The 22,626-nt window shown below is 47.5% G+C and overlaps 1 protein-coding gene across 1 annotated transcript in view; it reads right to left on the bottom strand.

The window, feature by feature from the left end:
- Positions 1-12,454: 12,454 nt before the first annotated feature.
- The window catches only part of LOC138974519 (phospholipid-transporting ATPase ABCA3-like), a 15,628-nt gene continuing 5,456 nt past the window's right edge, over positions 12,455-22,626 (bottom strand). Inside the window, exons 4-9 of the mRNA XM_070347234.1 lie at positions 21,650-22,388; positions 19,856-21,270; positions 18,711-18,953; positions 17,590-17,763; positions 15,111-15,295; positions 12,455-13,153 (exon numbers count right to left, since the gene is read on the bottom strand). Coding sequence (XP_070203335.1) covers positions 12,739-13,153; positions 15,111-15,295; positions 17,590-17,763; positions 18,711-18,953; positions 19,856-21,270; positions 21,650-22,388 — 3,171 coding nt within the window. The 3' untranslated portion in view covers positions 12,455-12,738. The remainder of the gene's footprint in view (positions 13,154-15,110; positions 15,296-17,589; positions 17,764-18,710; positions 18,954-19,855; positions 21,271-21,649; positions 22,389-22,626) is intronic.

Below are 22,626 nucleotides of genomic sequence, written 5' to 3'. Positions count from 1 at the left end.
TCGGTCTGGTTGTTGTTTATCAATATCATAACTCAGACTGCGTTTTTGTCAGCAATGGCTGACAAGGAGAAATAGAAACCACAGACTAGTCAGTAGCTGCTGAGGTTTCTCCTATTAAGTTCGCATAAAGAGAAAGGCAAAGGCACTACCATTTCTGTTCTTGACCCAGCTTCTCTTACTACTACGTCTGTTATTAAAATAGCCTTGAATGGTTGAAAACGACGTTAAAGGCATATGTACGCGCTCCCGCGTTTACAAAGTGTAGTTTGTCTATAATCGATGTCAAACGCACCATAAGAACATGTAATGACGATATGTCGCCATGCGCCGACCATATACTTGTTTTACAGCTTGTTCTAGCCTCTGAAAAAGTGAGGATGTCAACAAAGACGCGGAGGTTTTTCCCTTGCGTCAACGCTACCTCTGTGGCAAATCTAGATAAATAGGACGATCTAGATCAAAATAAAATTGCAATATCTTGCAGGGAACTTAATTTAGCTGTCTCCAGCTGTGGGTAAAGCAATTAGTGTGTATAGTCATCGAGTACATATGGCTTTAAACACTATATAAAGAAGAAAGGAAGAATGTCTGTTAAATTTCGGACCCTATGAGTCCAATCATGCCGGTGCTGAAGCAGGTTAAATTTAGGTTACTTCAGCCAAGGCAAACACAGTGGGAAAGAATACTTGTGTTAAAGATGGTTTTTCTTCCCTTTTTTGAGATGTTTTCGACCCAAATGATAACAGGTTGCCATTCGTCGATTTTGTGCTCGCTCCCGGCGGGAGTGGGCGACGCGGCTTGTTGTCACGCCTTCATGCACAGTCACTTCGGCTGACGTGCACGCAGAGGAGTGTGTTTACTTCATACGAGGAGCTTTCACGCTCTACAGGTTAGTCATGTTCACCGGTAGCCAGGTTCTCTGGTGAAAGTGTTCAAGTTGGGCCGGAACTAGTAGCCCCCCCGCCACGGCCGGGGGGTGAAAGTACGACTCCCCGGAGGCTATCGCTCTTAGCAAGCGGAACTCGGGGGGTCGACACCGGACAACAAGTTGGGCCGGAACTAGTAGCCCCCCCGCCACGGCCGGGGGGTGAAAGTACGACTCCCCGGAGGCTATCGCTCTTAGCAAGCGGAACTCGGGGCGTCGACACCGGACAACAAGTTGGGCCGGAACTAGTAGCCCTCCCGCCACGGCCGGGGGGTGAAAGTTCGACTTTCCCAGAGGCTATCGCTCTTAGCAAGCGGAACTCACGGGGGGTCGACACCGGACAACGAGACAGTTGTACTCACAGGCAGACTGGTATGTCTCCGGTGAATGTAAACAAGTCTCAACTTCCTCCCTCTGGGCAGGAAGCTGCTTTCGGGCAGGCTTTGCACGGTTCTTCCGTTTTGCAATCAGCCTCGCCTGTGGTGGATCGTTTTAGTGACGCAGCTAGTCACAGTGACTTTCACGGTCCGGCCACAGCAGATTCGGAGTTCGACGATTCTCACTCAGTTTCTGAGGAGGAAGTTGATGTCAAGTTGTCACTCAGACTTAAACCAGCTATGGTTACTGCAGCTCAGGTGTCTGCCAAGTACTTCGCTGAAGGGGTGACAGCTATGACAAGCTCTGCGGCACCACCACCCTCAGTGGTGGGTGATTTCCGCCCTGCTTTAATGGAAGTTCAGGGATATCGTTTTAACGAGTCTCCTTCTGTTGCTTACGAACTTTCCAGGGTGCTGGCTAGAACTTCGGGTTCTGAGAATAGCTTGCCTGTGGATACTGTGCCTTTACTGGCTGCACACGGTCAGGCTCCTGATGCTGCTCAGCTATGGCTTGCCTCAGACCAGTTACGGAAGTCGAGCACTTCGTTTCATTCACGCAAGTTTGCTCTCTCCCGTCGTCATCACAGTCTTATTGAGACTTACGCTTTGCCGAGTGCACCGCTTCCGGTCACTCCGGAGTCGGCTAATCTCAGAGAGGATGTCTATCGTTTGGACAAACATTGTGCTTACTCTGAAGGCGCATTACTTGATTTGGATGAAACGGGAAGATACTCGTTGGAACTTGCGTCTCTTTCAGAGACACTTCTTCGATCTCTTTCGCGGTCGATCGCGGTGTCGTCGGATCCTTTCGTATTTCGAAACGACTCTAGCGTGAAAGACGTCCCCATACTCCTGGCCTCTTTGGCTAAGGTTTCAGCCGAACAAATGTCAGTCGTGGCACGGTTGTACGCACTTGCGGTTTACACACGCAGGGACGCTTTCTTGTCTGGCTCTAGAATTTTAAAGTGGGGAAGTTTTCTCATATGATTCTCCTTTTCCACCACTTCCTTTGTGGGCAGCGATGCGGCGTTGCTTTCGCTTGCGTCACCCGCGCAAGTAACGCTTCACTCGCTGAGCGATATCCGTAGGCCTAGGTTACACCAAGCCTAGGAACTTAGTTTATTCTTTTCTTCGTACTACGGAACCGCTTCCGGTTGCACCGTACTTGTCGATCATACATCTTTAATGTTCATAGCAAGGAGAAACTGTATGTTTTCAAGAACAATGATCTCCTGGCTGTGGAAGATCGTGGCCTCACTTCTTTCTATTATCGTCTTGGTGCAAGACTTTGATTCATTCTTTCCCTTGTGCGGTTTCGTACTCACGGGATGGGATGCCTTTGTGGTCTGTCGGGACACATATTCAAAGGGCTTAGCTTTGCTGTTCTTCTGGGAAAAGGCCTCGGCCGACAGTATTGTTCTGTCGGTGAGACTTAAATCTCTTCCTTGCTCGAGGGTTTTTCTTTGCGAATCCTCCTCTTTGCACGCGGACTCTTTAACAGAGAGAATCTCACAGCAAAAGGAAAAGCCCACGGCACGCCTCGGCTTTTCTTATCAGAGAAAAGCGCTAAGCTGGCCGTTCTCAGCTTTGGTTTTTATCTTCTTCTCGGTGTGGCACGTTGCCAAATACCCACCACTTTATCTCCTCGAGGCGATTTAGCGGTAGGCTTCAGTGGGCAAACAATAGCACGCTTTCTTGCATACTCTTGGCACTTGTCAACTGGAGTCTTAGTGTTCTTCTCTCTGCCTCTGTGTTTTCCCACAGCGGCTGGAGGGGCGATTAGAACTTCCACTTTATTGAGGGAGGCACTGGGGCCCTTCCTGTTGGGTCACTTATATAGATCGTGCATATATTTAATTCAGATCTTCAGGGCTCTGGTTTCGTTTTCTAAGCAATCAAATGAAGAGCTGGAACATGTTAGTGTCTTTTCTTGACTGGTTCACAGACACAACCAATCTTTGGATTCTCACACCACTGCTCATGCAGGGCGTTCCCGTTGGTTCTCTCTCCACCAGCGAAGCAGTTCTGTCTCTTGCGGATTTCTTTCCTCTTGTCAGGGGAGAACTTGTGTTGATTCAATCAGACAACACCACAGTGGTCTTTTATCTCAATAAGCAGGGGGTGGCATCTCGCCCCTTATTACTGCCACAGCGAGCATGCGAGGTTTTGATGTGGTTTTTTCCACCACGAGATCTTTTTAGCGGTGAAGTACCTTTCTTAGAGGCTCTATGTATTTATTGGCAGACTCTAGTAAGTCGGCCAAGAATGTCCACTCGGATTGGACCCTATCTCACTACGCGCTTCTTCTCCTTCCGGTGAATTTGGAGAAGCCGCTGATAGAAGTTTTGCCTCTCGGTACTATCACCTTCTGCTAAATGTTCGTCTCCCTGTTCCCGGATAATACTCTCGATTTTACTTTGAGCGGCCTGTTGGTCGCACATTATGGGCCCATTCAATCTTGGTTGCCAGTCCTTTGGGCTGGCAAGAGGGCGCCGTTTTTACACTCGAGCCACACGGGTGTCTACTGTAAGGGAATCATTGAGACGCTCAGGGTCTTCTGCCCCATCTCTGGATTTGGTTTAGAGATTCCATAGGGGTTCAGCGTCTTCGTTTTGTGTCACTTTGACTGGCTTGGAACTAATGGCGTATATTAACGGGAAGAACTCCACTTCTCTCCGTTCAATGCGGGTGGCGAACCACCTATCCTGGCTTTCCGATTTTTCTCCCACGTCTCTGAATTAAGACTTTATGTGATTTCAGTTGCACTGACACAGCTAGGTCGCAAAATATTTTCACTTGGGTTCTTTGTAGCCAGCGTGATTAAAGGGAACCTCCCTTTGGTTGGCTGAAAGCAAATCTCCAGTCCCGACTTGGGACTTGCTCCTAGTTTTGGAGTTTTTGAGTTCGGATTGTTTAATCCTTGACAAAATTAGCCTCTTCTAGAGGCAATGATTTAGTGAAGTCAACCTTAGCTAAATGGACTGCCACATTGATTAGGCATGCCTACAGTGGTGGCAAGGAAAAGGGGGGGGGGGGGGGGCAGTCAGTCCTCCCTTTTCAGGCAGCACGGGCTCAAGAGGTCAGAGTGTAGGCCTCTTCTTTACCTGTTCTCAAGTCTGAGAGACTTACATAAGTCATGAATGCAGCTCATTGAACGTTCAGGGACGTAGTCATGAGTTTCTATCGGCGGGGTATTTTAAGTACCCGCTTTTTTAGCACACATCTACTAGACATCTTCTGCAGAAGATGTCTTTTTATGTTTTTCCTGGGGACGTATCTGGTGCTCGGCAGAACAGAAATTTCGGTTTGCCAGCTATTGTAGCTACAGGCCAGATACTTGCAAGATGTTAACTGTGAGTTCATTTGCCCACCACCTAAATTAGCAATCTGCTTTCTATGTGAGTTGCGTAAGAATATGTAATTTAATATAAAATTTCAAAAATAAATTTTGATTTAATTAATATACTTACCAACTCACATATTGAATTCCCTCCCAGCCTGCCCCGCAAATGTTTTAAAGGGGGTATATGTTTTAATACGGGATGAGTTTCACCGGTATACATCCTGCGCAGGCGCAGTACACCGGTAGTGGAAATAACCGCTAAGGACCATGCCTTATATGGCATACGGTTTTTGTTTCAGAGTTATTTCCCCATGTTGCCATGCAAGAGTGCTTCAATGTCTTATCACAAAACGAAGTTATTGCTTAGGGTTTCCCTAAAAATGAACAGATCACTTCAGTGGGAGTGAGGTTTCAACATGGCGGCGGTTGAGTCACGCGTGATAGGTCACGTGACGGTATGACCTCGACTCTTGTATAGCTTGGGTTAGAGGTCAAGGCCGTTCTTTTTTAGGGGGTTGCTTCCCCTTTGGGGTGAAGCGTAGTTCAGTGTCCTAGCACTTTAACTGAAGTTAATGCTTTCTATGTGAGTTGGTAAGTATATTAATTAAATCAAAATTTATTTTTGAAATTTTATATTAGCAAACTAATTAACACATTTTTAGGCTACGGGGCTGAAATTCAATCCCATAGTCCAGACTTTGTCGAAGATTGCTTGACCAAAATTTCAATCAATTTGATTGAAAAATGAGGGTGTGACAGTGCGGTCTTAACTTTCACAAAAAGCCGGATATGACGTCGTCAAAAACATTTTTTGAAAAAATGAAACAGGAAGTGGATGTGTGTGTAAGAGTGAGACAGAAAAAGAGAGGTACAGTGGTACCGGCAGTGTATGGACACCCTTGGGACCAGCCAGGTGTCATTTCACAACATCTCAAGTGTCCATTCACAAGTATTTGGTAGTCCAGTAGATCAACACAGGGACAGCAAAAGTTGTCCTCTATTGTGGGAGGTGTCCTCTCGTGGGAGGTGTCCTCACATCGCAGGTACCAAGGTAGATAGAATGAGGGTGAATGTACTTGCATGTCTTGATGAGATATAAAACCTGTGTAGAGAAGTATTTTCATTTGTGTGCAAAGGAGATAGTGTGTGTGGTGTGGTGTGTGTGTGGTGTGGTGTGTGTGTTGGTGTGTGGTGTGTGTGTGGTGTGGTGTGTGTGTTGGTGTGGTGTGTGTGTGATGGAAGGAAAGAAGGATGAGACTGACATAAACAATGACAGAGAGGGGCACAAAGTGTTTCATGTGTATGGTGCACAATTCACAATGTTAGCTTGTTTAAGGACACACAGTTACTGTTGCAGTTTACAAATGAAGATCTGTAGCAATTTGCCCTTATCAAAGGCTCTTTGTTCATGTTGTAAATTCTGAAATAAAGATGTGTTCACTGAGTACTTCTTGTTTTAGGCAGTGTGGGTGTGATTCATGAAAGACTGCAATGAAAATATATTATAGCCCCTAGTTCCCAGGACACACACGCACGCACGCACACACATACACACGCGCACACAAACATGCACACACACATACACGCAAACACACATACAAACACACACATTCACATAAACACGTAAACTAACACACAAATGCACGAACACGCATTCACACAAACACAGAACAAAAACGTTGGCGGTTATTCAAAAGTCAGTTGAGATTTGCCAGTGTGTATGAACCATTGTGTACAATCATGTTATTGATCATGATGTGTAACACACTGGTTTTTGGCTCACGTAAGTGTAGCCTATGCGATGATAAACTTTGTCTGTCTGTGCGTGCGTGCGTGCGTGTGTGTGTGTGTGTGTGTGTGTGATAGAAACTTTAACATTTCCGAGTCTATGGATTACGTCAGTCTCGGTCAAAAGTGTTTGACGTGTGTGATAGAAACTATTTGAAGACGTCACATTATGACGTAAGAGGGTTAGACGTCACGCAAAGGAATTACTGAAAGTCTCGGTCATTGTTATTGTGAGCGGGCCGAGACTACTTGGCAGGTCCAGGGTCTCGCTTTCTTGCACAGTTTCACCTATGCTTACTGTGTGTGTGTGTGTGTGTGTGTGTGTGTGTGTGTGTGTGTGTGTGTGTGTGTGTGTATGTGTGACGGAGTGATTGAGTTTGTGTTACTGTTTGTCGATTTCTTACGTGAGCCTTGAAGGCTTCGCCTCTTGTTCTCCTGTGTTTCGAAAAATGCAGTCCAAAGCAATAACGCGATAATAATAAGGAAATATTTTCGAGCTCCGTATCGAAGTTATAAATATAAACAGCAAGTAATTGATGTAACAGCTGGGCAGATACTCAGTCCTCATCATCATGTACAGTGGGGCCTGTCCTGGCGACCACCTCTCGGTAACCACCACCTGTCCACAGGGACGGCCCCTGGTAAGTTTTCTCTGATTCACCTGTCCACAGGAACGACCCCTGCTAAGTTTTCTCTGATTCACCTGTCCACAGGGACGACCCCAAACGACCCCTGGTAAGTTTTCTCTGATTCACCTGTCCACAGGAACGACCCCTGCTAAGTTTTCTCTGATTCACCTGTCCACAGGGACGGCCCCAAACGACCCCTGCTAAGTTTTCTCTGATTCACCTGTCCACAGGGACGGCCCCAAACGACCCCTGCTAAGTTTTCTCTGATTCACCTGTCCAAAGCGACTACCTATCTACAACGGCCACTTTTAGTCAGTGCCTTGGCTGTTCTTTATTGATAGCACAGACCTGTATTAATATAGGTCCCTGTTGATAGGTTCCACTGTAGGTGTGCTACTCTCAAAGATACCCTCCTTCCCTTTAAATGGTCGTCTTGAACTTTTGTGTTGTAAATTCCCCTTTCTCTGCTGCAATCTCAGCCTCTGTACGGACACGAGGCCTACTTGCTCTTAACGGCATAAACAATTTATTTCAGTTGCCAGTCGAGTGACGGGATGAACTGCACAGAGACGTCTTATTTACATGGGGTTTTAACCCGTTTAGAAGGGAAACATCGGCGCCGCTATTCTGAAAACGAAAGTGACAGTTTTTAAGGGAGACAAAAATGGCACACTAAAGCATGCCTGTCTTGCCACCAACGCGGATACAATGACCAAACCATGTCATTGATACAAGTCATCTATCAGGGAAAAAATCCCGCAGTAACTATGACGGCTTACTAGTGCCAAAACCTAGGGTTACCATTTTCGCGTGAAAATGAGTAATTAACAGCTAATTAACAGTGTTAATTACTAATTTTCATTTTTGCCTCGTTTTCGGTCACAGTAGTCGGACTCTAAGAGTCCGCACTGAGAGGCTACAACGTCCGGCAAACATCACTCTCACACTATTTCTGAACTTATCTTTTAATACTCGGAAGGCCTTATCGAGCAAGTTATCCGACGGGAAGATGCATGTCACAGTTTTCTGCAATAGCGCTTTCCTTAACGTTGTTTTGGGTATCTTAGAAAAGAATAATCGACCCCGAAAACTTTCGAATCGAAGCTGTTTTTAGCAGACAGACTTTTGATCAGCTGTGGTCACACACTTTCACATATATCTTTCAATATAATTCCTTATTCGACAAGTTGTCGGGCAGACAGCTATACCTCATATTTATTTCCACTACTACACCATACATCTGCTTTGTAGTGTATTAGTGAAGGACAATCGATCCGAAAATGTTCGAATCGAGAGAGGAAAAATGGCGTCTGGCCGGCCGTGTGCTAAAGGTCTAGACTCACGCACTTTCACAAACATCTTTCGATATAATTCGTTATTCAACAAGTTGTCGGACAGACAGTTGTATGTCACGGTTATCTACACATGCGCTCAGCTCTTAATGTTAATTTGCATCGGAACTATGAACCAGAAAAGCATAGAATCGAAAGATGTTTCGCTCTGGCCGGCGTAACAGTCGCGCATGCGCATGCGCATTGAACCACCACAGTCACGAGGCACATGAAAGTTAGTAATTAACGCGTGAAAATTACTATTTTTTTTTAGTTTTGGCGCTCTTAAGCCGTCAGGAAGCGAACCAAAACTGAAAATTAGACATTAACACTTGAACATTAGTAATTAACACGTGAAAATTAGAAATTAACACGTGAAAAGTTGTAATTTTCACGTCATAATTGTAATTTTCTCGTGAGAATTAGTAACTTTCACGGGTTAATTACTAAATTTTAGTTTTGGCGCTAGTAAGCCGTCATAAGTAACTGCAATCGATTGTGATCTTTGATCGAATGCCAGCACTGATTCAAGATGTGCGGGTGCAGTTTTTAAGCAACATTGCCCATGATGTTTAAATAATGTCCTCAAACGACGTATTGACTAATACTGTTTCAAGCACTCCAAAGCATAACCGACGTGTGTCGCTCATCTTTCAGTCAAAGTGTTAATGTTGAACACAACTCCTTGTTATTTTCTCTTTTTATTCCGAGTTGTTGTGTGTTTCTGGCGCCTGTGATATTGATTCCACTGCTTCATTCTGGCTGCCAAAAAATACCCGCAATGATCGGCATCAGCTGGGTTTCCACCAAGCAGTCAAGACTTGATTTAGTCTGTGGTTTTCTTACTTCAGCGGATTTGACATTGATGGCAGTCTCACCACTATCCTTAGCGGATAATGACATTATTTGGTTATTCCACAGAAAAAAAACACGCAAATGCCGCGAAATACCCCCCCAGACAGTTGTAAACGTACGTTGTTCAAAAATTGGCGCACGCCGGCTCGGCCGCCATAATTGCACTACCGTCTATGTTAATGACAACGCACTTTTTGATTGGTCCACGCGCTTCCGGAGAAGGAGAAGAACGCTTCTTTGTCAGAGGATTCGTTTTTCCGCGGAAAAACTGAAACTGTTTTACTGCGGAAAAAATCGATGCTGCGGCGGATGATGACAACACTTCGGTTATTCGACTTAAAACCCCGTTTTTCCGCGACATTTCTGTATAACCGTGGATTAACCGAATAATGTCGTCACCACGACTGACCCCTACAGCAAGAACAAGTGCAAGACAGGATAGCAAGCGCTCGATGGACTCCCCTTCACAGTCATACGGTAGATCTAAGTGCAAGACAGGATAGCAAGCGCTCGATGGACTCCCCTTCACAGTCATACGGTAGATCTAAGTGCAAGACAGGATAGCAAGCGCTCGATGGACTCCCCTTCACGGTGATACGGTAGATCTACGTGCAGGAACAGAGGGGGGAACTTCCTACAAAAGGCACTGTTGTCAGGTATTGCTTTTGTAACTATGGGGATCTTGACATTTGATGAAGTACATGAAGATCTATACGTGTGGCGAGGCTGAAAGGGTGCAACACCCACAAACAAATCTAGTCAGGAAAATATTCGCGTTTGTGTGTGTGTGTGAGTGTGTGCGTGTGTGTGTGCGTGCGTGTGTTTGCGTCCGTGCGTACCGCATGCCTGCTTGCGTGTGTGTGTTTTTCCATAAGTGTATCTTCCCTCGCGAAGCCGACACATTTAGCCCCAAGGAGTTAGTAGACTCTATTTTGGGAAATGTGCAACGAACCAAATAAGGCAATGACTGATACGCACGATCAACGAATAAATTATTTGACATGAAGGTCACGCCTCCAATTCGCACAGAAGGGGGCGGGGGTGGGGGGGGGGGGGGGGTGGCTAAATGCAAATTAGACGCAAGCTGATATAATGGAAACGACCCCAAATATGTTATTCAGTTTTCCGCAAACAGCTTTTGGACTGACAGGAGAAAGCGTGCATGTTGATGTCTATGTTTAATAATCATGCAACTTCGACCAGTATTGTCCACGAGAGCGGTACATACTGAAGAGACCTCGCACCTCAAAGCCCCATCACAAAGGAGTTGTTTGCAAAGGGTGAATGCAGCTTGAAGTTCTTCATCTCCACCAGTCGCTCTCGGTGGTCTTGCTATGGCCGGAAGAAGGCCTGATCCATTTCGGATGAAAGACGTTTGTCTTGTCGTAACGGGGTGTTCCACAAATTGGGGAGAAAAGATAGCTAAACTGTTATCCGGCATCACAGATGTTTCAGTCTTTAAAATCGACAAGATAATCACAGGAGCATCCGACGCTCAAAATGCATGGATTCTTCAGTTCAAATCCGTTGAAGGTAAGTGCTACTTTAGTTTCGTATTGTTCCTTTCCACCATGAAAAACCCATTTACCGTAAACTACACTGCAAGCGTTTACCGTAAACTACACTGCAAGCGCCCAGTATCGACAAAGCCCGACCCCTACTCCGGTTCAAACTCTGAGTAAAGAGTATAGTACCTAGCAAACGCGCACCACCAACATGAATCGGCGTTGTCAAAATGCTTTGATTTTTTTTTATTGTGTGTACAGTTTTGCACCCCGCAGAGACATTTTCATCCAAGGGAATAATGATTAGATGCTAAAAGAAAGCTATAATGTGGATTTCATACTCCCTCCATTGGAGTATCTGGATATATCTAAGTCAGTGAAAAGAGGATGAAAATTTGGAGGCTCTTCTGAAGGTGAAAAGTTTTGCTTTGCTTCATTCAATGGGGGCAAGTGAAAAGACCAGTGTTTTATTGCACTATTTCATTCTGAAACATTTTAGCTCTCTGATACCCTTTATTGGCCACGCAAAAATGAAGTCTGAAGCAACAACCCTCCAGTTTTCTGAAAAATGAATTCTCAGCAATAACGATCGAAACCAGAGAGTTGTTCTCATTCGAACGAATAAATAGAAGCACGGTATACTCGCGGTCACAGCTGTCAAGACAGAGGAGTCAGGCAACAAGGATGTGCACGGTGTTCTGAAACTTGAAAGATGCGTTCACAGTGACCTTGTTTCTTTCAGTGCACCTTAAAGCTGGGTTGTACATGCGGAAAGCTCAATGTAAGACACCCCCGCTTTCTCCGAATGTGAGACACCCCCCCCCCCCTTCCCCGACTGTAAGACACCCCCCCCCCCCTTCTCCGAATGTAAGACACACCCCCTCTTCCCCGAATGTAAGATTCCCCCCCCCCTTCCCCGAATGTAAGACACCCCCCCTTCCCCGAATGTAAGACACACACCCCCCTTCCCCGAGTGTAAGACACCCCCCCTTCCCCGAATGTAAGACACACACACCCCTTCCCCGAGTGTAAGACACCCCCCCTTCCCCGAATGTAAGACACACACACCCCTTCCCCGAGTGTAAGACACCCCCCCTTCCCCGAATGTAAGACACCCCCCCCCCACTTCTCCGAATGTGAGACATACCCCCCCCCCCCTTCCCCGAATGTAAGACTCCCCCCCCCCTTCCCCGAATGTAAGACCCCCCCCTTCCCCGAATGTAAGACCCCCCCCCCCTTCCCCGAATGTAAGACACCACCCCCCCTTCTCCGAATGTGAGACATACCCCCCCCCCCTTCCCCGAATGTAAGACTCCCCCCCCCCTTCCCCAAATGTAAGACACCCCCCCCCCTTCCCCGAATGTGAGACACCCCCCCCCCCTTCTCCGAATGTGAGACATACCCCCCCCCCCTTCCCCGAATGTAAGAACCCCCCCCCCTTCCCCGAATGTAAGGCTCCCCCCCCCCCTTCCCCGAATATTAGACATCCCCCCCCCCTTCCCCGAATATTAGACACCCTCCCCTTCCCCGAATGTAAGACTCCCTCACTTTCAAGACCTCGTTTTCTCAGACGATCTTTTCATGACCTCTGTGAATTTAACCCTATTTTATACCCCCCTCCCCTCCCCGCACGTGCCCTGCTATGGTTGTGTATTTGGTTGTAGCAATGGTGTCTATGGTTGTAGCAATGGTTGTGTCTATGGTTGTAGCAATGGTTGTGTCTATGGTTGTTGATATGGTTGTGTCTATGGTTGTTGCTATTGTTGTGTCTATGGTTGTAGCAATGGTTGTGTCTATGGTTGTTGCTATGGTTGTGTCTATGGTTGTAGCAATGGTTGTGTCTATGTTAGTAGCAATGGTTGTGTCTATGGTTGTTGCTATGTTTGTAGCAATGGTTGTGTCTATGGTTGTTGCTATAGTTGTTGCTATATTTGTTGCTATGGTTGTTGCTATGGTTGTTGCTATAATTGTTGCTATAATTGTTGCTATGGTTCTTGTTCTGGTTGTGGATATCGTTGCTGGTCAGAGGTGAAGGCGAGGAAGACCTGCTGGAGAGAAGTCTGATGCACGCTGTAGTCCTGCACGTTTAGAGCGAGCTTGGCGCTCTCCAGGGCGCGGAACACGGCCGACAAAGGGGTGTGGGGGTCCGGGATCTGGATGTATGCGTAGCCCTGCAAATGGTCAGAGTTGAAGCATTTGGCGGAGCGGAAGTGGCTCTGGACGTAGGTCACGAGAGGGTTGAAGGAAGCCAGCTGACCGTTCTTCTTCAGCCCCATCCTGACCGACAGCGTGAAGCCTTGACCAAAGCGCGACTTGAGGTGCTGCGTGGTGCCCAGACACTTCATTCTGCCGTTGACCATGATGGCCACACGTGTACACAGCGCCTCGCACTCCTCCATGCTGCAATCAACACAACACTTGTTGTAACGTGTACACAGCGCCTCGCACTCCTCCATGCTGCAATCAAGACAACACTTGTTGTAACGTGTACACAGCGCCTCGCACTCCTCCATGCTGCAATCAAGACAACACTTGTTGTAACGTGTACACAGCGCCTCGCACTCCTCCATGCTGCAATCAACACAACACTTGTTGTAACGTGTACACAGCGCCTCGCACTCCTCCATGCTGCAATCAACACAACACTTGTTGTAACGTGTACACAGCGCCTCGCACTCCTCCATGCTGCAATCAACACAACACTTGTTGTAACGTGTACACAGCGCCTCGCACTCCTCCATGCTGCAATCAACACAACACTTGTTGTAACGTGTACACAGCGCCTCGCACTCCTCCATGCTGCAATCAACACAACACTTGTTGTAACGAGTTACCCAGGCACAACAAACACAAAACCTTGACACGCGGTACCCAGGCACAACCAACGCACAAAACGTGTAACGTGTTACCCAGGCACAACCAACACACAACATTTGTAACACGTTACCCAGACACAACTAACACACAACATTTGTTGTCAAACGTACCCAATGACAATCAACACAACACTTGTTGCCACACGATACCCAATCACAATCAAAAATAACAATTGTTGTAAAACATTACCTAATCGCAATCAACACAACACAACGAAATCCAGAAAGCCGAGATGGTAGGGCCATGTAACACATGACAATCAACACAACACTGGTATGGCCATGTAACACATGGGCTCTCCAAGACCATGCGGGACTGGGTGGCCGAGTGGTAACGCACTTGCGCTCGGAAGCGAGAGGTTGCGTGTTCAGGCCTGGGTCAGGCCGCAATTTTCTCCCCCCTTTCCTAACCTAGGTGGTGGGTTCAAGTGCTAGTCTTTCGGATGAGACGAAAAACCGAGGTCCCTTCGTGTACACTGCATTGGGGTGTGCACGTTAAAGATCCCACGATTGACAAAAGGGTCTTTCCTGGCAAAATTGTATGGGCATAGATAAAAATGTCCATCAAATACCTGTGGGACTTGGAATAAAGTAAAAGAATTCCATCTCACACGGCATTAAGTCTCAGGAAACATGAATACACGCATGCAGGAAAAAAAAATATGGGTAGCGCCGTATGTATGGCAGCTCGCTTTCCCCGGGGAGAAAGCAGCCCGAATTTCCATGAGGGTAACCTCACTGGACTGTAAATCTTATCCAATCCAATCCAATCCTCCAGTGAACGGTGCGCGGGAAGAGGAGACAGGGAAGCCAACAGAAAACATGGACAGAGTAGACTGGGCAAAGCTTTGGGGTAACCCAGAATACTGCCCACAACCGACAGCGGTGGAGACAGCTGGTGCAGCGTTCATCGTTGCGGTGCCCCCAAGACCCTGGCGGCCGACAGGACCGCGCACTCGCTCGTGAAAATTAACAAACATACAGAGAGACAGACACGCACATTGACACAAGGACAAACACAGGGACACACGCACACAATACACATACTTAGACAGACACACAGACAAAGGGGGCGCAGTGGCCCAGTGGATTAGACATCGGCCTCCTAATTGGAAGGTCGGAGGGTCGTGAGATCAAACCCCAGGCCTCGGCCGCCTTGTGGGTTAAGGGTGGAGATTGTTTCGATCTCCCAGGTCAATTAATGTGCAGACCATAGCAGACCTTATCCCGCTTCGTGTGTACACGCAAGCACAAGACCAAGTACGCACGGAAAAGATCCTGTAATCCATGTCAGTATTCGGTGGGTAATAGAAACAGGAAAATACCCTTGCATGTTTTCCCGCTAAAGCGGTGTATGGCTGCATGCCTAAATGGCGGGGTAAAAACACGTAAAAAGCCGTTGGACTTTCAGCCCATGAACGAAACAAACAAACACAGACATAAAAACACAAACACACACACCCTCCAACCCCCACACACACCTGTGCGACGTGAGGATGAGAGTGCTCCCCCCTGACCGGACCGAGGACAGGACATCCCAAAGATGACGTCTCGCGCTGGGGTCAAGGCCGGTAAAGGGCTCGTCCAGCAGGATGACGGAGGGGTCTCCGATCAGCGACATCGCTGTGGTCAGCTTACGCTTCATCCCCCCGCTCAGGTTGCCCGCCTAGCGATCAGCAGTGGTCAGTGTTATAAGGATAAGGATACGATTCATATTATAGTCCTGTGAGGTTACCCTCATGGAAATTCGGGCTGCTTTCTCCCTACCCATTTTTGTGTATTTTTTCCTGCATGCGTGTATACATGTTTCCAAGCCCTGAGACTTTCGCTGTGAACTTGGGTTCTTTATCGTGCACATGCGGGCAGGCGGGGGTGCCGATTCGGACACCGAGGAGAGTCTGCACAAAGTTGACTCTGGGAAATAAATCCCTCGCCGAACGTGGGGATCAACCCCACGGCGATAGCGACAACCGGTTTTGAAGCCAGCGCCGGTACACGGAGCTATTTCCCCGCCCTCATGCGTTGGTTGTGAGTTTGACAACAGTATGACATTGGTCACAGAGCGAGACAGTCGGTGTTATACGTTAGTTGTATGTTTGATCACAGTATGACATTTGACACAGAGCGAGACAGTCGGTGTTATACGTTAGTTGTATGTTTGATCACAGTATGACATTTGTCACAGAGCGAGACAGTCGGTGTTATACGTTAGTTGTATGTTTGATCACAGTATGACATTTGTCACAGAGCGAGACAGTCAGTGTTCTTTCGAGATCTCGCTAGCAGGCGAGGGTGAACAATAACCATCGAGATCTTTACTGTATGTCATTTGTTCGTTTGTTGTTATCATAGACTGGTATGCGTGTGTTTGTTGTTATCATACACTAGTATGCGTGTGTTTGTTGTTATCATACACTGGTATGCGTGTGTTTGTTGTTATCATACACTGGTATGCGTGTGTTTGTTTGTTGTTATCATAGACTAGTATGCGTGTGTTTGTTGTTATCATACACTGGTATGCGTGTGTTTGTTGTTATCATAGACTGGTATGCGTGTGTTCGTTTGTTGTTATCATAGACTGGTATGCGTGTGTTTGTTTGTTCCAACCAAGTTAGAGGGGGTGCTTGGCACTAGCTAAAATTGAAGATGACGACATTGCCTCTAGTCCCCGTGACCTTCAAGAGAAGACACGTGTGTCAACTAACTGGTTGCAGACAATGCAGGTGGACCAGCTAATGAAAACGAAGACAGCTGTGCACGTTTATACGCTGACCTGTTTCCGCTCCGTTTATCCCAATGTACGTGTTTGTGTGTCTTTAAATGAAAACCAGAAGGCAAAGCCCTCACGACTCACGTTTCTAAATTGTGGATTCGTTACAATGCTGTTACCTGCGTTACAATGTTGTTACCTGCGTTACAATGCTGTTACCTGCGCTACAATACTGTTACCAGCGCTACAATGCTGTTACCTACGTTACAATGCTGTTACCTGCGCTACAATGCTGTTACCTGCGTTACAATGCTGTTACCTGCGTTACAATGCTGTTACCTGCGTTACAATGCGGTTACCTGCGTTACAATACGGTTACCTGCGTTACAATGTTGTTACCTGCGTTACAATGCTGTTACCTGCGTTACAATGCTGTTACCTGCGTTACAATGATGTTACCTGCGTTACAATGATGTTACTTGCGTTACAATGCTGTTACCTTCGTTACAATGCTGTTACCCTCGTTACAATGCTGTTACCTGCGTTACAATGCTGTTCCCTACGTTACAATTTTGTTACCGGCGTTACAATGCTGTTACCTGCGCTACAATGGTGGCACCTGCGTTACAATGCTGTTACCTGCGTTACAATGCTGTTACCTGCGCTACAATGGTGGCACCTGCGCTACAATGCTGTTACCTGCGTTACAATGCTGTTACCTGCGCTACAATGGTGGCACCTGCGCTACAATGCTGTTACCTGCGCTACAATGCTGTTACCTGCGCTACAATGGTGGCACCTGCGCCACAATGCTGTTACCTGCGTTACACTGCTGTTACGTGCGTTACAATGCTGTTACCTGCGCTACAATGGTGGCACCTGCGCTACAATGCTGTTACCTGCGCTACAATGCTGTCACCTGCGTTACAATGCTGTTATTTGCGTTACAATGCTGTTACCTGCGTTACACTGCTGCTACGTGCGTTACAATGCTGTTACCTGCGTTACAATGCTGTTACCTGCGTTACAATGCATTCTAAGTCCCTCCCTTTCAAAACCTTGTTTTCTAAGACTCCCTCCTTATTAAGACCTGGTTATCTCATTAAGACCTGGTTATCTCATTAAGACCTGGTTATCTCATTAAGACCTGGTTATCTCAGATGTTTAGAGGTCTTACAAAGAGGGAGGAGTTCCACTGTATCAGGTTCCACTGTATCAGGTTGTTTGTTTTTCACGTTGTGTGAACTCACTCGCTTGGCGCCGTGCGAGCCGAGCTCAAGGACCTCGAGGACCGACGCGACGCAGTCATTCAGGTGTGAATCGGGGATGCCGCGCAGCCTCCCAAACATGGCCAGTGTCTCGTAGCACGTCATGTGTTCGATCAGCGGGTCTGTCTGCGGGCAGTACCCTATGCTGCGCTGGACCTGAACAACACACAATTCTTTCTTTCTTTATTTGGTGTTTAACGTCGTTTTCAACCACGAAGGTTATATCGCGACGAACAACACACAATACACATGACACACAGTACATTGTACACAATACATAACACACAATAAAACAAATACATAACACACAGTACATATACAAAATGCATAACACACAATACAGAATACAAAATACACAACACACAGTACATTATACACAATACATAACACACAATACAAAATACACAACACACAGTACATTATACACAGTACATAACACACAATACAAAATACAACATACAGTACATTATACACAGTACATAACACGCAATACAAAATACACAACACACAGTACATTATACACAGTACATAACAAAATACACAACACACAGTACATTATACACAATACATAACACACAATACAGAATACAAAATACACAACACACAGTACATTATACACAATACATAACACACAATACATAACACACAATACATAACACACAATACATAACACTACAAAATACACAACACACAGTACATTATTCACAATACATAACACACAATACATAACACACAATACATAACACACAATACATAACACACAATACAGAATATACTTGTTTGGACTTATGATCAACAAATTACATTTTACACAGATCGAGACAGTCAGTGTTCCTTAGACACCGCAACAGTCGTAGAGTGTCGAGATCTGTGTCATAATTATTTTGGTAAAAAAGACAAGTTACATTAGGTTTGAGGTTTTTTAAGATTGAACGCACGCAAGCATACACTCTCGGCCAGCCGCTTAAAAATGAATTTGAGTCGGACTCTGACGTCAGATGGCTAAAAGAAGACAAATCCCATGTTCAACCGATCGGTTCTTCATTCATTATTGCCCAAGTTTGTGAAGAGTCCCCGACATTGCGTTTAAGATGAAGACACACCTGGCGGAGCTGACTCATGACGCTGTAGCCGTTGACGAAGGCTTGCCCCTTGGTCATGACGACTTCGCCCGTCAGCATCTTCAAGGTGGTGGACTTGCCCGCCCCGCTCTGACCCAGCAGCCCGAAACACTCCTTCTCCGCCACTCCCACGCACAACCGTTCCACAGCCCGCCAAGTGGTAGACTCGCAGCCGCACACCCCGTCATGATCCACCGCCACTCTTAAGTACGTCTTGCTCAGGTCCTGGGTTTACACCAGGTTTGAATTAAACAAACAAGATAATTATCATTCAAATTTAGAAGAAAAAAAAGGAAAAAACTAACCATAAATATTCACAAGCTTAATCAGATAAAGAACCACAAGAACATAACAACATTTGGGGACAGTTACAGGAGAGAGAGAAAGAGAGAGAGAGAAAGAGAGAGAAAGAGAGAGAGAGAGAGAGAGAAAGAGAGAGACAGAGAGAAAGAGAGAGAGACAGAGAGAGAGAGAAAAAGAGAGAAAGGAAGAGAGAGAGAGAGAGAGAGAAAGAGAAAGAGAGAGACAGAGAGAAAGAGAGAGAGAGAATAGGAAGAGAGAGAGAGAGAGAGAAAGAGAGAGAGAGAGAAAAAGAGAGAAAGGAAGAGAGAGAGAGAAAGAGAGAGAGACAGAGAGAGAGAGAAAAAGAGAGAAAGGAAGAGAGAAAGAGAGAGAGAGAAAGAGAGAGAGAGAGAGAGAGAAAAAGAGAGAAAGAGAGAGAGAGAGAGAGAGAGAGAAAGAGAGATGGTGACAGACAGACAGAAAGAAAGACAGAGAGTGATGTAAGAGACAGAAAGAATAAACTGAGACAAAGACAGGTAGAGACAGGGAGAATAGAGAGAAACAGAGAGAGAATAGAGTGAGAGAGAGACTGAGATAATTAGAAACAGAGATAATAGATAGAGACAGAGCCAGACAGAAAGACAGACAGAGAGAGACAGAGAGAGAGACAGAGAGAGAGACAGACAGGCAGAGACAGACAGACAGAGAGACGGAGAGACAGAGAGAGAGAGACAGAGAGAGACAGAGAAACAGAGAGACAGAGACAGACAGAGAAACAGAGAGACGGAGACATACAGAGAGACAGAGACAGACCTCTAGACACTGACAGAGACCGACAGACAGACAGAGACCTTGAGCAGCACCCGATCCTGCTTGCACAACTTTATGACGTCGCTGCGCTCAATGCGTCGCCATTCCTCCGCCAAGTCCGCGTCTCTCTCCACGCCGCTCCTTTCTGCGCCGCCCCCTTTCGCGGCGACCCCCTTGGAACAGGGCCAGGAGCAGCCACCCCACGCCAGCCACCGCCTCTCTATCTCCAGCGTCAGCAGCAGGAAGACCACGTTCTGCACCGACAAGTAAATCAGGTACTTACCCACGCCGCCCTCAATTGCCCAGTAGTTCTCCGTGAACTCGAGACACGGCTTGGGGCCACAACCCTTGCCGTAGTCCTTGCAACACGGGCTCTCCCTCGCGAGGCACGTCTGCTTGTAGTCGGCCGATTCGCACAGGGAAAGGTTCTCGTAGTTGGAGAAAAGCTTGATCAACGCCGTGATGAGGTTGTAGGCTGGCAACAACAAACTGCACACAGCGTCGAGGAGGTAGACCATGCCTTGGTCTCCTGCAATACGGTTGAACAACGAGAAGACGATTAGCGGCAGGAACACGCCGCTAGCGATGTAGAGAAAAAAAAGACTGGTCATGGCGTTGAGCGCCGTCGTGAAGCAGAAGTGCGTGAGATAGTTAAAACCCAGCATGGCCGGACCGTACAGCACGAAGAGGACGATGATGACCGCGGGTGGCAAGCCCCCACTGAGTGGGTTAAGGTCGGCCAGGCACAGTACGCCGATGACTAAGGCGAAGGTGGGCGCGCACACCACCAGGTCCCATAGCAGGTTGCCGGTCCAGAACACCACGGGGCTCATCCCGCTCACACGCTGCAAGTGCTTGGAGCCCGTCACGCGCTCACTGGTGATGGAGGAGACAAAGAGCGGGGCGTGGAACGACATGCCGAGCCCCACAAGTAAGCCCGCCAGTAGGCCCAACATCCCCTGCATCGCTATTTTCTGTTCCGGGCTGGGGCTGAGGGTTACCGGGGACTTGTCGGGAAGCGGGTAGAGAACTGGGACGATGTTGACGCTGCTGTTGATTCGCTCCTTGGCCACGGCGTTGAGGACGAGGGCGGTGGCGATGTCCATTGCGTGGAGCGGGAAGGGGTTGTAGAGGCCCATGGCCAACACCTCGGACACATTTCCCCACGTCCAGAAGGCGGCCCCCACGATAACCTTCCTGGAGAAGTCCAGCACCGAGAAGCCTGTGGTCAGTTTGCACATCTCCTTGTAGCTGCCCACCTCCTTAGCTTCGTGCTGATTGTCACCAAACTGACCGGCGTATAGCTTGCCCAGGCTGCTGCGGGCAGAGGCTTTGGGTTTGACCCCTGGCTGGGTGACGTTGGGTTCTGGGCCGAGCGAGTCGAAGACTCCGTAGAGCACCGTGGTCTCACAGAACGGGTCGAGGTTGAGCGTCAGTGGAGGGTGTTCACCTTAACACACGAGACAGACAAGATAAGACTTTATTACCACCATGTGCAGTACACTAGCAATTTAAATTGCTTGGCTTGAGTACATTCAAATATTTTAAACAAAACAAAATACAACTGCTCACCGAATTCTTGACACACACACACACACACACACACACACACACACACACACACACACACACCCACACACACACACACACACATACGCACACTCACTCACTCACACACACACATACGCACACTCACTCACTCACACATAACAGACAGACACACACACCTCCCCCCCCACACACACGTACATTGACACACACGCACACACCCACACACAACCACACACACACACACACACACACACCACATAATATTATACCACGAATACCTTTCGATCCCTGAATTCGCGTAACCAAGGTCAAGGACTGCCTGGCCACGGGATAGACCAGCACGGCGAAGACGACAGGCAGCAGGAGCTGGATGAGGCTGAGGACAGGACTGCGCCACCAGCAGATCGCTTTCTTCACCTCCATGCCCCGCAGCTGGGACAGGCTGAGCTGGAAGCCCGACAGGCGACTGTAGCCCCGGGACAGAGCCAATACGTCCACGGCTTTGGCATTTTGGTTGACGTTACTGGCCTTCTGTTTGACGTCGCTGGCCTTCATTCTGACAACACTGGTCGTCAAGATAACGCCACTGGCCTCCTGGTTGACGTCGCCGGAGTTCTGGTTGACGTCGCTTTTCTCGACGTTGTCTACGTCGCTCCCCAGTTTGTTGTCTACGTCGCTCCTCACGTCATTGTCTCCGTGGCTGGACTGCTCCTCGGGCATGCTGACCCGACTGGCCGCCTGTCTGGCACTGGGATCGACGAAGTTCTCGTCTACAGCAGCTGAGGTGGCCGAGGAAGCTTCTTCCCCATCCCCCTCCTCCGGCACGGCGATGCGGGTTGTGCTGGAGAGCTTGAGGTCGCCAGTCGCTGAGCTCTCCCCGACCTTGAGAAACACCTCCTCCAAGGTCGTGGCGGAGGCGCCAAAATCCGTGATGCCCAGCTGACCCTTGGTCTCCTCGAGGAAGGCGAAGAGATCGGGGAACTGGGCAGACTGGTTGTCGGGCAGCAGGAAAGTCACCTGGTTGGTTTAAACAGAATTGTATTCCAAATTCAGCAAATGAAACAATTGAAAATATACAACTGGGACACACATTCAAGCAAATGCTTATTTTACGTGACCAAAACAATACACAACTACACACGTTTTCATAATGATAGACACAACAAAATTAAACCAGTAGAACAAAGTCATCTGGTTCAAACAAGATTGTATTCCTTTTCAACATGTTACAATCAAACCTTTCTATATGTAAGAG

The sequence above is a fragment of the Littorina saxatilis genome, linkage group LG8, assembly GCF_037325665.1.
Source record: "Littorina saxatilis isolate snail1 linkage group LG8, US_GU_Lsax_2.0, whole genome shotgun sequence".
In the NCBI taxonomy this organism is placed as follows: Eukaryota; Metazoa; Mollusca; class Gastropoda; order Littorinimorpha; family Littorinidae; genus Littorina; species Littorina saxatilis.
The sequence above is the reverse complement of the archived record's forward strand: the minus strand, read 5'-3'. Positions and strand labels throughout refer to the sequence as shown.